At 48.9% G+C, this 14,029-nt stretch overlaps 1 protein-coding gene across 13 annotated transcripts in view; it reads right to left on the bottom strand.

Annotated features, from left to right (window-relative positions):
• The window catches only part of MYO18A (myosin XVIIIA), a 141,814-nt gene that overhangs the window by 88,213 nt on the left and 39,572 nt on the right, over positions 1-14,029 (bottom strand). For 8 of the 13 annotated variants that reach the window (XM_088657892.1, XM_088657899.1, XM_088657896.1 and 5 more), the window contains exons 1-4: positions 12,992-13,307; positions 8,535-8,602; positions 6,568-6,626; positions 780-1,541 (exon numbers count right to left, since the gene is read on the bottom strand). The exons of 4 other annotated variants lie outside the window; for them this stretch is intronic. In XM_088657892.1, the coding sequence (XP_088514018.1) occupies positions 780-1,541; positions 6,568-6,626; positions 8,535-8,602; positions 12,992-13,290 (1,188 nt within the window). In that variant the 5' untranslated portion in view covers positions 13,291-13,307. Of the gene's footprint in view, positions 1-779; positions 1,542-6,567; positions 6,627-8,534; positions 8,603-12,991; positions 13,308-14,029 lie in introns of those variants that run through there. One more of the 13 variants, XM_088657902.1, reaches the window with a different exon arrangement.

Raw genomic sequence — 14,029 nt, 5'->3', positions numbered from 1 at the left:
GTGGCCCATCTAGTCCAGTGGTCAACCTGATGCCCCAGTGGGAAACCGGCACTCCAGGATTCAAGCACTCTCTCCCCTCCTGTGGTTTCCAGCAATTGATATTAATGCCTTCAACTGTGGAGGCAGAACACAGCCACGCTATGGCTTCTCCACTCCTGTCTCCTCAATGAATGGAAAAAGCACTACAGCTTTAAAATGCTGGAAAGCTCCACTTTTCAACCCAAATTTTGCAACCTGAATACTGATATTTATACACTCTGATTTAATCTGCTTAGTTCCCCCCCCCCGAGGGGAAGAAACTATTAAAGACCCTCCACAGACAGCTTACAAACCCTGCTCAGCTATCCTCCAGTTTATGAATGTCCCCCTAGAATCACCTGCTCATGTTCAGGCTCCTCTTTGCAACTCTAAGAGATAGAAATGAGTTTCATGTGTGCTTGAAATGAAGGCGAAGAGTCTCATAGCTACTCAGCATGGTCAAAGAGGCACATGGGCTATTAAGCACACTAATCGGAAGCTGCCCTGAGAAAGGACCAAAACAGTTTCCTGGAGCTACACAGGGTGGGTTAAGGAGAGAGCACAACACACTCCCCAAGAGAAAGAAGGGCCTTGCTGTGGCAGCACTAGCAGCACACTCCATGCATTGAGGACCCCCTCCAAACTCTGTCAGCCAAAGTTGATTGCCCACCCTGCCCAGGTGAGAAACACAAAGGCACTCTGCACATGCTCAGATGCTGGTCTCGTGCGCCCGCCAAGCTGTGTTGCTCATGCACTAGTACCTTATTCACAGTGGTGGCTTTCTGTGTTGCCAGCTTCGCTGGAGCCGCAGGAAGCCCCTTTGGCTCCTGATTTCCCTTTGCGTCCGTGGCCTTCCCTTCCGCGAGAGGCGGGGTCTTTGTCTTCTCTGGGGGCTTCTTCTCCTCCTCTTTCTTCTCTGGCAGCTTGGCACGGGGCCGATGCTCTCTGGTCCTGCCTCTCGACATTAGGCTCTTGAGCCCCACCGAGAGGTCATCTTTGGGGGCTGCCTCCTTGGGCTCAGACTTCAAGGAAGAGGGTGGCCGAGGGGATGGAGAGAGCACCCTTGCAGGCCCTGGAGAGAGCACCCTTGCAGGCCCTGGGGAAAGCACCCTTGCAGGCGAGGGCTGGACCTTTGCAGCAGGCTTCTCCTCCTTCTTGCTTGGCTCCGTGGACTTGACATCTCGTCCCGGCTCCTTGGAGCCCCCAGAATCCTCCCCTGGAAGCACTTTCCGCACCACCTTTCGCACCACCCTCACTACTCTCTTGCGGGAGAGGCCCTGTGCATCGTCAGCAGGTGCCTCGGGCTGAGTCGAGGAGCCAGTTCCTTGGGACCCCTCCAGGCCGTTCATGGCTTGGCCGGGAGGGCAGGAATGCTGGGTGTCTCCGTTGAGCAGCGGCTCTGGGCTCTTCACGCTCCCAGGCTGCTCTGGGGGCTCTGGGCTCTTCACTCTCCCAGGGCGTTCTGGGGGCTCTGGGCTGCGGGGGTTCCGGGGGTCTTCCTTTCCTCCACTCTGGGCATCCAACTATAGTTGCAGATACATGAAGATGTTGTGAGGAGAGCAGGCCCCCAAACAATGCCGTGGTAAGGCAGCAGCGACCAGCCAGGCGCTGTGCTGGAGGGACCAAGTCCAGCCTTCCCACTCCTCCTCCCCACTCAAGGGTTTGCATTCACACAACAAGGAAGAAGCTGCCTTCCCCAGATTTCCCAAGCAGAGAATCCAATGGGATCCCTGATTCCGTCCCAATGCCCATCCAGAGGGTTAGTTTGGCTTCTGACATGCAAAAAGGCCAGGAAAAGTTTGTGTGATTGGGGAGTGGAGTGGGCGGAATAGAGTGCTAATCACAACGAACAGCTGCAAATAAGCAACTGGCTGAGCTGGAGGAAGAGGGCACAGGTGGGGTTCTGGAAGCGAAACGAACATGCCGCCAAAAGGAACGGAAGAGAAATCTACTGCAAACGGATTTATACACAGCATAGAGTGGCTACAACCCAACTCATCTTTGCTTGTGTTAGCATCGCCTCTGGTATACAGAGCGCCCACTTATGTCCAAGCCACTCGTGCATTAAGAAAAACCCTGACTAATACACCAAATTATATGGAAAAAAATGCATGGACAGCACGTATGGAAGAGTCAAGCCCCTTCCTATGCTAGCTCTCAGAGTCTTTTTGCTCCAACCTCAGAGGTTTGGGGGAAGGCGGCAGGGTTAGGCCCACCAACGATAAAAGCTTGAGCTTCCGTAGCTCAGTGGTAGAGCATCTGCTTTGCATGCAGAAGGTCCCAGGTTCAATCCCCAGTGGCATCTCTAGGCATCTAGAAGAGTTCCCTGCCTGAAACCCTGGAGAACTGCGGCCAGTCAGTGTAGACCAACTTTCTTCAACCATGGGTCACCAAGTTGTTGCTGGACTAGCTTCCTATGTTCTAGAGCAGGCATCCCCAAACTTCGGCCCTCCAGATGTTTTGGATTACAATTCCCATCTTCCCCGACCACTGGTCCTGTTAGCTAGGGATCATGGGAGTTGTAGGCCAAAACATCTGGAGGGCCGCAGTTTGGGGATGCCTGTTCTAGAGCAAGGTTTCCCAAACTTGGGTCTCCAGCTGGTTTTGGACTATAGTTCCCATCATCCCTGACCACTGGTCCTGCTAAGGATGATGGTAGTTGTGGTCCAAAAACAGCTGGCGACCCAAGTTTAGGAAACCCTGTTCTAGAGGAAAGGTTACTTCCAAAGGGCATTCCCAGGAATGAGAAATAACTGATTCCCCCTCCCACATCCCTGCAGAGCCCTCTACCCACAAGTTCTTTTCATAAAGCATCCATCCAGGCAGCTAAGACTTTGCAGACTCATCTCAACCCACAGTGTAGCAGCAGCATAGACCAAAGCTCTGCAGTGAGACTGGATGGAGACAAAAATACAAGGAGTCAGCTTCCCGGGATAAACTCACCTTGGGGGTTGGGGAGGGGAGGGGAAACCCTACCCTTCAGGCCCCAGCCTAAAAAGAGAAGTGGATCAGGAAAAAGGTGGCATTTTTAAAGAAAGCAGTGGGGAAAGCGCCAGTCAGGGCTGTTCCTCTCCAGATGCCCTTCCTTAAAGAGATTTCTTTCAAGCCAAAAAGCAGCCACTGCATCAATTCTGTGCTCTCCTGAACAGCGCGGGTCTTGTTGTTCTTGGAAGAGCTTCTGCCGAGGGGGTGAAGGCAACACTCAGCAGCCCCAAGATGAGAAAGGAGAGCTGCAGCAGCAGCAGAAGGGGAAGGAGAGAGAGAGAGAGAGAGAGAGAGAGAGAGAGAGAGAGAGAGAGAGAGAGAGAGAGAGAGAGAGAGAGAGAGAGGACGCCAGTAGGCAAAGTCGAGCAGCTGGCTCCTTGCTTTAGAACAAAGAAGGAAAGCAGGGCAGCTGAGCAAGGGGAAGATTCTGGGTCTGTCTTCAGGAGCAGCTAAAGGAAGAGGAGGTAGCAAGCAGCATGGCTAATGGTCTCTGGGCACCAGACCTAGGATGGATGGCCCAAGGCCAGGAGAAGCTTCAACCGCTACAGCAAAAGGCTTACTGTGGGGAGTGGAAGCAGGGGTTCTGCCGTCATTAAAAAGTTCCAGCTCGCCTTCTGAGCCATGGCTCGGCAAGAAAGGTGCCGCTTTTGAACACTGAAATGAGAAGAGGTTATTGACCAGGGCACAGAAAGACCTGGGGTAAGGAGGCTACGAGCAGGACTGCAAAATTCTACACCAAAGGTAACCCGAATTCTGCAAAGCTAAGTGCTACAACCTGTGTAAAACGTGCAAGTTAAGCAAATGTGCATGGTTTGCTTTATTTATGCGCAATTTAATTCTGCATTTTTGCTGTTCTGAGTAATTAGTTCTGCTTCTGCTCCACGTCCTTAAATTGGAGCATCAACCTGGGGGGGGGAGGGGGTTTAGGAATTGGACACTTAATTGAGTTCACAAGTCCCATCCTCACTCCCTTAATTTTAGTCAAATTGTTCCTCCCTGTTAGCCTTTTATAGATGATAGCTAAGGGGGCCATCACAAAAGGCTTTGCTCTCTCCCCCACACCAAACACTCTGTAATTTAAGTTCTGTAACTTGAATATTTTAAAACAAAAAACAACGCCAATGTTCTTAACAAGCAGAACAGGAGCATATTAGGAACGTATGAAGCTGCCTTATACCATGCCAAATCATTGGTCCATCTAGCTCAATATCGTATACACTGACTGGCAGCAGATCTCTTTAGAATTTTCAGGCAGCCGACGTTCCTACCTAAAGATGCCAGGGATTGAACTTGGGACCTTCCGTGTGAAAGGCAGTTGCTCTACCACTGAGCTGTGACCTTTCTGTGGCTTTTCATATATTCAGAGCCCTGAATATAGGTCAAAACAGATAAGTTCCAGAAACCATTTCCAATTATTTGAACTGGGGGGCTCACAAAAGTTTTGGAGGTCTAGACGAGAGAGGGTCTGAGAAACTTCTGCCCACCCACTCACATTTCTCCTAGCTATTCAAGGCCAAATGTTGATGGCACATATGTCAGGGTTTCTTTAGTTGTGATTCCTGCATTGCAGGGGGTTGGACTAGATGACCCTCGGGGTCCCTTTCGGTTCTACAATTCTATGACTCTATTCCTCCCTACCAGTATCCTGGGCTGAGACACCACCACATACCTGATAAGGCTGAAAAGCAACCAAAGGGACCAGGAAAAATTCAGTTCAAATCTCTAATTCAGCCACAAAGCTGACAGGGTAGTTGTTGCAAGCACAAAATGTGTGAATGGGGTAGAACCATATACTACCCTGGCTTCCTTGGGAGGAAAAGCGGGATGCAAATGAAACACAAACTAATGAACTTCACCAATAGCAGAGTGTTTAAACAGGAGTTCCTCTGGGTAGAAGTACTCAGCTACAAACAGAAGAGCAGAGATGCTCTGGGCACCAAATAATCATAGTTGTGTAAAACTGTGACCTGACCAAACTGACGCCCACCACTAAAAGAAGAGCTGATGTGATTGGGGGGGGGGGGCAGCTCAAGTAATAAAAAGACAGGAAGAAGACTGGAAAAAGCTGGGGGTGGGAGAGAAGCCTAAAGGGCCTGAGACTACTGTATCTACAAGCCTGTCCCAGAGGGGTAGGTTTCCAGCCTTGATGGCTACAGAAGGATCCCTCCTTCTTTGTCCCTGCCACCATCCATTCTCCTAGAAATAGGCCAGAGTTGTGCAGGGAGCACCTTCCCACAGTGATAGCTTTCAAGCCGCACCAAGTGTTCAGCCTAACAAAGACCCAGCTTAAAACGCACACAGGGGAGTGTTTCTCTGGGAACTGGCAGGTCCCACCACCCAAAGTTTTAAAGGTTGGGCACAAGGGGAGGCAGAGAGAGGTAGGGATGGTGGCTTTGGAAATGGGCTCCATTAGGGGTCTCTCGTCAGCATCAACAACAAGGCCAGGCAAGAGGAGTCACTTGCTTTCTACATCCCATGGGCTCAGAGGAAGCGTCATTCTGCCCCATGGCTAGCACTACTGCTTTGAGGTTTTTCCTACTATCGAGCAATATATAAATTTTATGAAATAAGAATAAATAAGACTGAAAATTTGCTGATCTTCATAGTGCTTATCAGACCCAGGACTCACCTTTTACCCGCCACATGGGCACAGTTTTTCATCATGCATGTGCATGTTTCTCTTTCTCCGCAACTCTCTCCTACCCCACCGCCCCACCCAAAAAATCCCTGTGCCCACAGGAGAAAATAGAAGAAAATAATGGCAACAGTGTTGGCGCAACCCGCTTTGCTTCCCGACTAAGAATGGAAGAATCTGTCAGTTTTGGTTTCTCTTTCTCGCAATCTTAAAATTCGGTTCACCACTTTTCCATAACTGTTTGCAAGGTGTTTTTATTTTTATTTTTAAAGGTCCTCATGGAAATTCATTAGTGTTTCAGTGTAAACACCTCTCAATATACACATGTTCATATTTAATTTTGCCTAATATACACATTTTTGCAAAGGCCCCTAACACAACATATTTGGTAAGTGGTTTTTTGTTGTTGTTGTTGTTGCTGCTGCTGCTGTTAATCGGGGGGGGGGGGGGCTGTTGCTGCTATTGATATTAATTTTTGTATTTTTGTTTTGATTTATAAGGAAATTGTTCAATTCAATTGTGTATTTTTTGATGTTCCATTTATTGTTGATGACTACTTTTGCCTTGGCTGGAGAATTTCGTTCCAAAATTCAGAGACATGCAAATTGCTGCATTTCCACTCGTGGTAATGCTTCAGATGAGGCAAATTTAGTTAAGTTCATCTTTAAATGAGAACGGAATTGAATTCCTTCCTCCCCATCCCTAGTCCCAACACAAAACGTGAAGATAATCTGCCAGCCCCCTCTTGCACTTATAGCTCTAGGATCCCACCAAAAAACACGGTGGGCCCTACAACACACCATGGAGACTGCACGCAAGAGAAAGAAGGAGGGGCAAGACCCACATCACACACAAACTTGTCCTGGCCTAGAAGTTAGCCCAAGCAAATACCACCCCCCTCTCCAATGCTCAAACCCAGACGGACTTACAGCCCCATCCTCTCTCTCGTTTTTTTTCGCTGCTAAAGGTTTGTCTTCATCCTTCACCTGAGGAAGTCAAATACAGATAAGGAAATATTTCATTCACGTCACGACAAACAGTTGAAACGTGCACACACACACACACACTTTTCCACTAGCCCACTCCGGGCAGTCCGCATCACAAGTATGGTGGTAGCTTTTCACAAGCACTGATGTGGTCAGGATGCTCCCAGCGGAGCTTGTGTTAAGCTGCTACTGGGCAGAAAGCCCATGCTGGAGAAAGGCTGTGTACAGACTCCCATTAACTCTGCGTCCAGTAGACTCCCACCACTGGGTTGGGAAGCCGCGTACACCCACAACCTTAGCCACAATTCCTATCTATTCTGTGGTTTCTTATGAAATATGACATTTTGATGCAGGGTTCTTTATCTCTTTTTCACCAGGAAATATCTACTAATATTTTCAATTACATTTTAATGGATACTTTTACTAGTTTTATTGTAGTCTGCAGGTTGCGTACCACCTCGATATATCTTATGAAAGAGTGGTATATAAATATTTCAATAAATAAATAAATTCCGCCCTCTCAAATAAACCACAACACCCAATTTTTATCTGAACTGAGAAAAAGAGCGGCCTTGCTAGGTTCTAAGCCAGGAATGTGTACACTCAGCCCAAGTTGATAAAAAGTTCATCTCTGCAGGACATTGAAGACGACAACACATATTCCATTAGAATCAAAGCAAGAGGAATGGTGGGTGGGGTGCCTCAAGAGGGAGGAGGCAACAGCAACTGGGAACCACCAAGATCAAGAGAAACCTGGCAACACAAGAATTACACACTTTTACTATTTTCTCATCACCCCCATCCTTACTCCCCAATCTAGCAACCTTGAAGCCCAGTGAACACAGAACAGCAAACTTGGAACAGAAACTCTGGCAGCAAGGCTGCAATGTGATACACTCCCACCAAACAGGCAGATAGGTTGGTAACACAATGACACAATGACATATTTCTCCAAACCTGGATTGTGAAGACATCACAGTAACCTGTCAGTCAAAAGTGCATTTTAACACCACTGTGTGCAGGGAGGTGCTGGTTCCATTGGCTCTCAAACCACACAAGCCATGCACTGGTGCAAGGGGAGGAGGGGGCGGGAAGGAGGGGGGCACACATTGTTACTGAAAACCTGTGCTTTTGGGGGGCTCCTCATTCCTTGTGGGACTCAAGCACTTGAAAGCTTATAAAATCCAGAGCCCCCAGTAAATATGCCTGTTACCTCTTGTGAGGATGCTGAAGGTCCCCCAAATGCTCAGAAATAGAGCTATAAATTAGGTGTGGAGATATGAGTAAACAGAGGGCAGGAACTATTTTGTTAAGAGCTCCACACTGAGGTCAAACCCAGGTTTACAGTAACAGCACTCATGATCACATAGTACTTTCAATATATCAGCCTCTACCAAATGGTAACCTCCAGATGTTTTGGACTACAACTCCCATCATCCCCCAGCCAGCACAATGTAGTCCAAAATGTCTCAAGGGCACCGGGTTTGCAAAGGCTCCAATACACAGTGGAGTTAGTAGCAGACGAGTTATTTCACAGGCAGATTATTCCACACAGTTGCTATGCAAAGGGCTTGGAGGGAGTGGCTGCCAGTTTGTTCAGTCCATTTGGAGTCTCTGAGAAATGGCAAGGAGGAGAACAGATTCTCCCCAGGGACCTCTGCTCTTCACGCAAGCCAAGAGGGGGCCTAGGACTGACCACTTGCATTTCTGCCAAATTTCTAACATGGCCTCTAGCGCTCCGAAGCCAACTCCCTCCTATGCCAGGAACAGGCACAACCTGGTCCCCTTTTCAATGTGCTGCTGCGACTTATGTGCAAAGTGCCCACTTTTAGGAGAGCAAGGAGGTGGGGAGGGAGAGAGAGAGAGCAGGCAGGGAAGGCTAAGAACCACAACAGCAAAGAGACTTCCCTTCTGCTCCCAGAATGCAAATCGTGATGAAAAGGCCATGGCTGCCACGCTGGAGAACCTAAACCCCTGACTGGGAGAGAAAAAGGTGGTAGAGGTTAAGAGTCTGCAGAATGGGGGGAGGGGGAGCCTTCTGGGTCTCAGACAAGACGGACCGAGGAACCACAACAAGGGGAAACCTGGGGCAAATGATTCCTAAGTAATCATGCCTCCAAATTCTCATTTTTTTAACCACAGGTGCTGAAAATGAAATGCTACTCACCCTCAATAATTTTTCAGGTAATTCCATCCCACCCGAAATAAGCATTTGCTTTACAGGCAGTGCAAGGCTGCAGCCTTGGGACAGTGACTTCCGCGGGCCCTTTTAAATGCAGACCTCCTGCCTTCTTCCAGTGTAGAAACACTTGATCTGACTACATTGCCTTAGCTCAGGCATTCCCAAACTTCGGCCCTCCAGATGTTTTAGACTACAATTTCCACCATCCCTGACCACTGGTCCTGTTAGCTAGGGATCATGGGAGTTGTAGGCCAAAACATCTGGAAGGCCGCAGTTTGGGGATGCCTGCCTTAGCTCCTTGTGCCTTCCTTTCTAAACCAGCCTTTAATTAAGCCCCCCCCCCACACACACACACCCCTCACCTGCCATCACCAGTATTGTCCCCAGCTATAATTTCAGGTGTCACTTCTGAGTTAACTGAACAGCACTTGAAATGCATCAAGATACAGGCTGTGTGGATCATTCCTTTCAGCTTGTCTTAATTCTCCTTTTCGATTAAAGGAGAGGCAGCCTTATTTGGCTAACCCAATCACATTTGCAAAAGGTTTGACAGCAGCTTGAGATTTGCAGGCAGGTGCCTCTAAGAGCAACTGGCACAACCAGGATCCTCAATGCAGGTGTTGGAGCCTTTGCAAGGGGGCACAGTGGTAGAAGGGAGAGCATATCAACCTCTGTTAACAGGTGACCTCTGCGGATCCTATCACTGTTTCATGAGCTGGAAGTCCAGGATCAAAATGGAAACAACTGGCTGAGCCTACACAACAGAGAAGCACAAACTTGTAAATGTAAGGAAGTGGCAACCTCAGCCTTCACACCAGCTGCCATGTCTCAGAAACCAACCAGGCTACAACTCCAGCAGCCTTGAACCTCCTTTTCTACTGAAGGGAAAAGGGACTTGCTACAGATCTAAAGTTGTCTTAGGGGAGCCAAGAATGAGATCGTCTCACTGCAGTTGCCCCAAAGGCTTATCAGACAGGTACCAAGGCTCCTAAGGGACCCAGGTGGCGCTGTGGTTAAACCACTGAGCCTAGGGCTTGCTGATCAGAAGGTCGGCGGTTCAAATCCCTGTGACGGGGTGAGCTCCCGTTGCTTGGTCCCAGCTCCTGCCAACCTAGCAGTTCGAAAGCACGTCAAAGTACAAGTAAATAGGTATTGCTCTGGTGGGAAGGTAAACGGCATTTCCATGTGCTGCTCTGGTTTGCCAGAAGTGGCTTTGTCATGCTGGCCACATGACCTGGAAGCTATACGCCGGCTCCCTCGGCCAATAATGCGAGATGAGCGCGCAACCCCAGAGTCGGTCACGACTGGACCTAATGGTCAGGGGTCCCTTTACCTTTACCTTTTACCAAGGCTCCTAAGACATTTGTGCAAGGGATGGATACAAACGGGGCACAATCACTCACTCTCTGGAATATAGAGCATCACCGGCACCTATTGAAACTGACAGCAGACAAGGCTTATGACAGACACAACAGGAAACCTGCTCTCACAATACCACAAACCTGATGGACTCATTGCCACAGAAGGCCAGGACAGTCACCAAAGGATAATATAATTTTATAAATGGAATTATCAGCATGGGTAGGGCACACATCCCCTCCTCTGAGGCCAGTGTGGAGACAGAGGCTACTAGGGTGGGTGGGGGTTGCAATCTAGTAAAAAAATGATGATGTTCAGACAAGTCACTTTTGTTGGACTATTTACAATGTTTATTTAATCGATCAGAAAATATTTATATCCTACTTTCTGCTTCAATATGAGGCACTCAGAAGAAGTTCACAATCAAATGCAATTAAATAACTAACCCTGGGCACACCAAGCACTGAGCAGGACATCAGTCAAACAAGCCAGTCTATTCCCAAGTCAAGTTATTAGATGAGAATTGCTGGAACATCCTCTCCATTGGGAGGAGGCATGGCTTGGCTTCTCTGTCCATCAATGGGGCAGCTTGGGCTATGGAGGAATCCCTGTGCTAAACCTCATTTTATGGACTTCACTCTCCACCACCTTGCAAACGTACTAGGCGGCTTGAACTAATGGGTTTTGGCATGGTGAACAGGACAAGGCCCCCAGGAACAAAGGCCACCACCACCAGCTTAGCATGTACAAAGGCCCAGATCACACTGCGAGCAAAGAAGCCATTCCTTCTCCACAGGAGAGTGAGAACTACAGAAAACCAGCAAGGAAACCAGCTCCTGGCACATTACCCCCAGCTCCTGAAACCCAGAGACGGGGAGGGGGAGTGCTTACTTTGACGTATAATATAAGAAGAGTTTGAGGGAGTTAGGGATGTTTGGCCTGGAAAAGAGGAGAGTGAGAGCAGATAGGATAGCCATCTTCAAATATCAAAAGGGCTGTCACATGGAAGATGAAGAAAGCTTGTTTCCCCCTGCTCCAGAGGGTAGGACACAAACCAATGGATTCAAGTCAGGAATAAGTTTCTGACAGTAAGAGCTGCTCAACAGACTTTCTCGGAAGGTGACTGACTCTCCTTCCTTGGAGGTTTTTCAGCGGAGTTTGGATGGGCATCTGTCATGGATGCTTTAATTGAGATTCCTGCATTGCAGGAGGTTGGAATAGATGATCCTCAGGGTCCCTTCCAGATTCTAAAAACCTGCTGGATCAGCTCAGTGGCCCATATACTGGAGCATCCTGCTCTCAAAGTGGCCAATCCGATGCCCCAAAGGGAAGTCTGCGAGGAGGACCTGAGCACAACAGCCACTCTCCCTTCCATTGGTTTCCAGTAAGTGGCATTCAAAGGTCTGCTGCCTCTGACAGTGGAGGGAGAACACAGCCATCAGGGTTGGGACCCCTTGATAGCCTTATCCTCCAAGTTGTCTTTGAAAACCATCCAAGTTGGGGGCCATCATTGTATCTTGCGGGAGAGAATTCCATAGTTTAACTAAGCACAGGGTGAGTAAGCCCTTTCTTTTTTCTACCCTGAATCCTCCAATGTTCAGTTTCCTTGGATGTCCCCAAGTTCTACTGTTATGAGAGAGGGAGAAAATGTGTTCCCTACCCACATTCTCCATACCGTGGATAATTTCACACACTTTGATCTTGTTGCCTCTTCTCACCTACTGCATGCTGTCCTTTGCACCTCACTTCCAGACAGAGAGAGCCCTTTGCTCAGCAGTTATTCTGAGATGCTGACTCTGTGTCAGGTGCCTGCAGCTGGCTGGATGGCTGAATAACCCAGCCTTTGCTTAAATGGCCTCGATGACGGGCCCCAAGTCAGACGCTGGCTTACCTCGCCCCTAACAGCATTTGGCATTGAACACAACCTATCCAAGGGGTTAATGGAAAGATGGGAGCAAAGCTTTCCATAATAAACCCTCAAGTAAAGTAAAGCACTGAAACTCCCACATTCTGACTTCACCAGACTCTCTGCCGAGCCATTTTCAACTTTTTTCTCAGTGACTCATAAGGGCAAGAAACCTGCCTTAAAAAAAACAATTAAAAAGGAAGCTGCAATTCTCAAGGCTACAGAATTGCACACTGAAGGATCATAGGGCATGACTGTGGAAGGGCAGCATGCGCAACAGCAGCTCAAGGCACACTAGTCACTCCCCAGGAAAGGCACCACAACACTCACATTGAGACGTAACTGCCGCATCCAGTCTACACTCAGTCTCGTCTTCCACTCAAGAGGAGCACAACAGACCCTCTAGGGAAGTACCCAAACGGTCACCCAAACGAGTCCCACCGGGGTGGGGAGGGGTGGGAACGAGAAACGAAATCAGTTTAGAGCTTTACTAGGGTAGAAGTTATAAGCGAGTTGAGGTTAGACTCTCCCAGGCTGGTTAGCTTTCCCACCACTACCGGTAAATCACACTCCCCACACAACATACAGAGCAATGGAACTGGCCACGAGGGACACCTCCAGACTTGCAACACTGAATACTTGCTAGGGATTTTTTTTAGGGGGACAAAGGGAGAGAGTGGCAGAAACCAAGTCACTCTCCAGTACAGTATCAATGACTGGGAAACCTCAGCAGAGCAGGTCTCCAGCCCCTTGCTCAGAAGCAACTATAAGTAGGGTAACAATGGAGGCCTGCTTTGTAGATTTGGAAGAGCCAAAGTAAAGCCCGCCCGCCCCCTTAAAAACACCAGCCACCTCTCTTCCAAATTTTCATCACCATAAAGCAAGGCACATAATGAGGAAGGGGAGGGTTGCCACCTTACCGAAAATTGGGGGAGGCCGGAGGCCCAGTGAGAGAGGCAGCAGCAGAGCGGGTGCCCTGGCAGGGCTTCCGTTGGAAAAGACTGAGCGAAACGCGATAGGTAAGCCAAGTGTCACTTCCCAAGCGCAACGGCCAGAGGCAGAGGGACAGCTGAGCTGATACTGTCTGCCTAAAAATAGCCAAGAATGCGAGGCAGGCCTGGGAGAAAGGGGGCAGTGGTGGTGGTAGAAGTTGGCTTGCTGGTGTCCAGCTGCCCCCTGGTCTCTGCCTTGAACAAGCAGGGCTTTTACAGTCTCTCATCTGCAAAGCCACATTTGGCAAGGGGGGGGGGGAGGAAGGAGAGAGGAGAAGCAGCCTCATCATATACCGGGGAGAGGAAGTGATGTGGGTGTCTGGCACATGAACCGTTATTCCTCCTGCATGGCAGGAAACCAGCGCTCAGGAGCTCTCCTCCTCTGCTGGGGGGGGGGGGCTGGGGGTGCTATGTGCAAGGCCAAAGAAAACTGTACCTGACTTTGTGCACAAACTTCAGGTGGAGAAGAACAACAAGCAACCTCCACCAGAAATACAAAAAGAGAGTTGGTTAATAACCAGAGACAGCCATCGTAGGTACATTACTTGCACTGTGCTTGCCACTAGGAGACGGCGTGTCGGTCTGTTTCCGTACTCTGTTAGTTTCAAAAGTGTTCATTTTGCAAGCCTGTTCTATGGCATTTTCACAATAATCTTAGTGTAACAAAAAAAAACCCACATGAAAATTCATGTTTTCTCACAAAGCCCAAGCTTCAAAACCTATTTTCTTTTAAAGTAAAAACATAAGAAGAGCTGTCCTGGATGAGGCCAGTGGGCCATCTAGGTTTAGCATCCTGTTCTCACAGTGGTCAACCATATGCCACACTGGGGAGTCCACAAACAGGACCCAAACTCAACAGCCCCGTCCCCACATGTATTCTGGTATTCGTGGGGCATACTGCCTCTGACAGTGGAGGGAGAACACAGCCATCATGATTAGTAGGCACTGACAGCATTATCCTGTGTT

This window comes from Zootoca vivipara, chromosome 14, assembly GCF_965207765.1.
Source record: "Zootoca vivipara chromosome 14, rZooViv2.hap1.1, whole genome shotgun sequence".
NCBI lineage: Eukaryota > Metazoa > Chordata > Lepidosauria > Squamata > Lacertidae > Zootoca > Zootoca vivipara.
The sequence above is the reverse complement of the archived record's forward strand: the minus strand, read 5'-3'. Positions and strand labels throughout refer to the sequence as shown.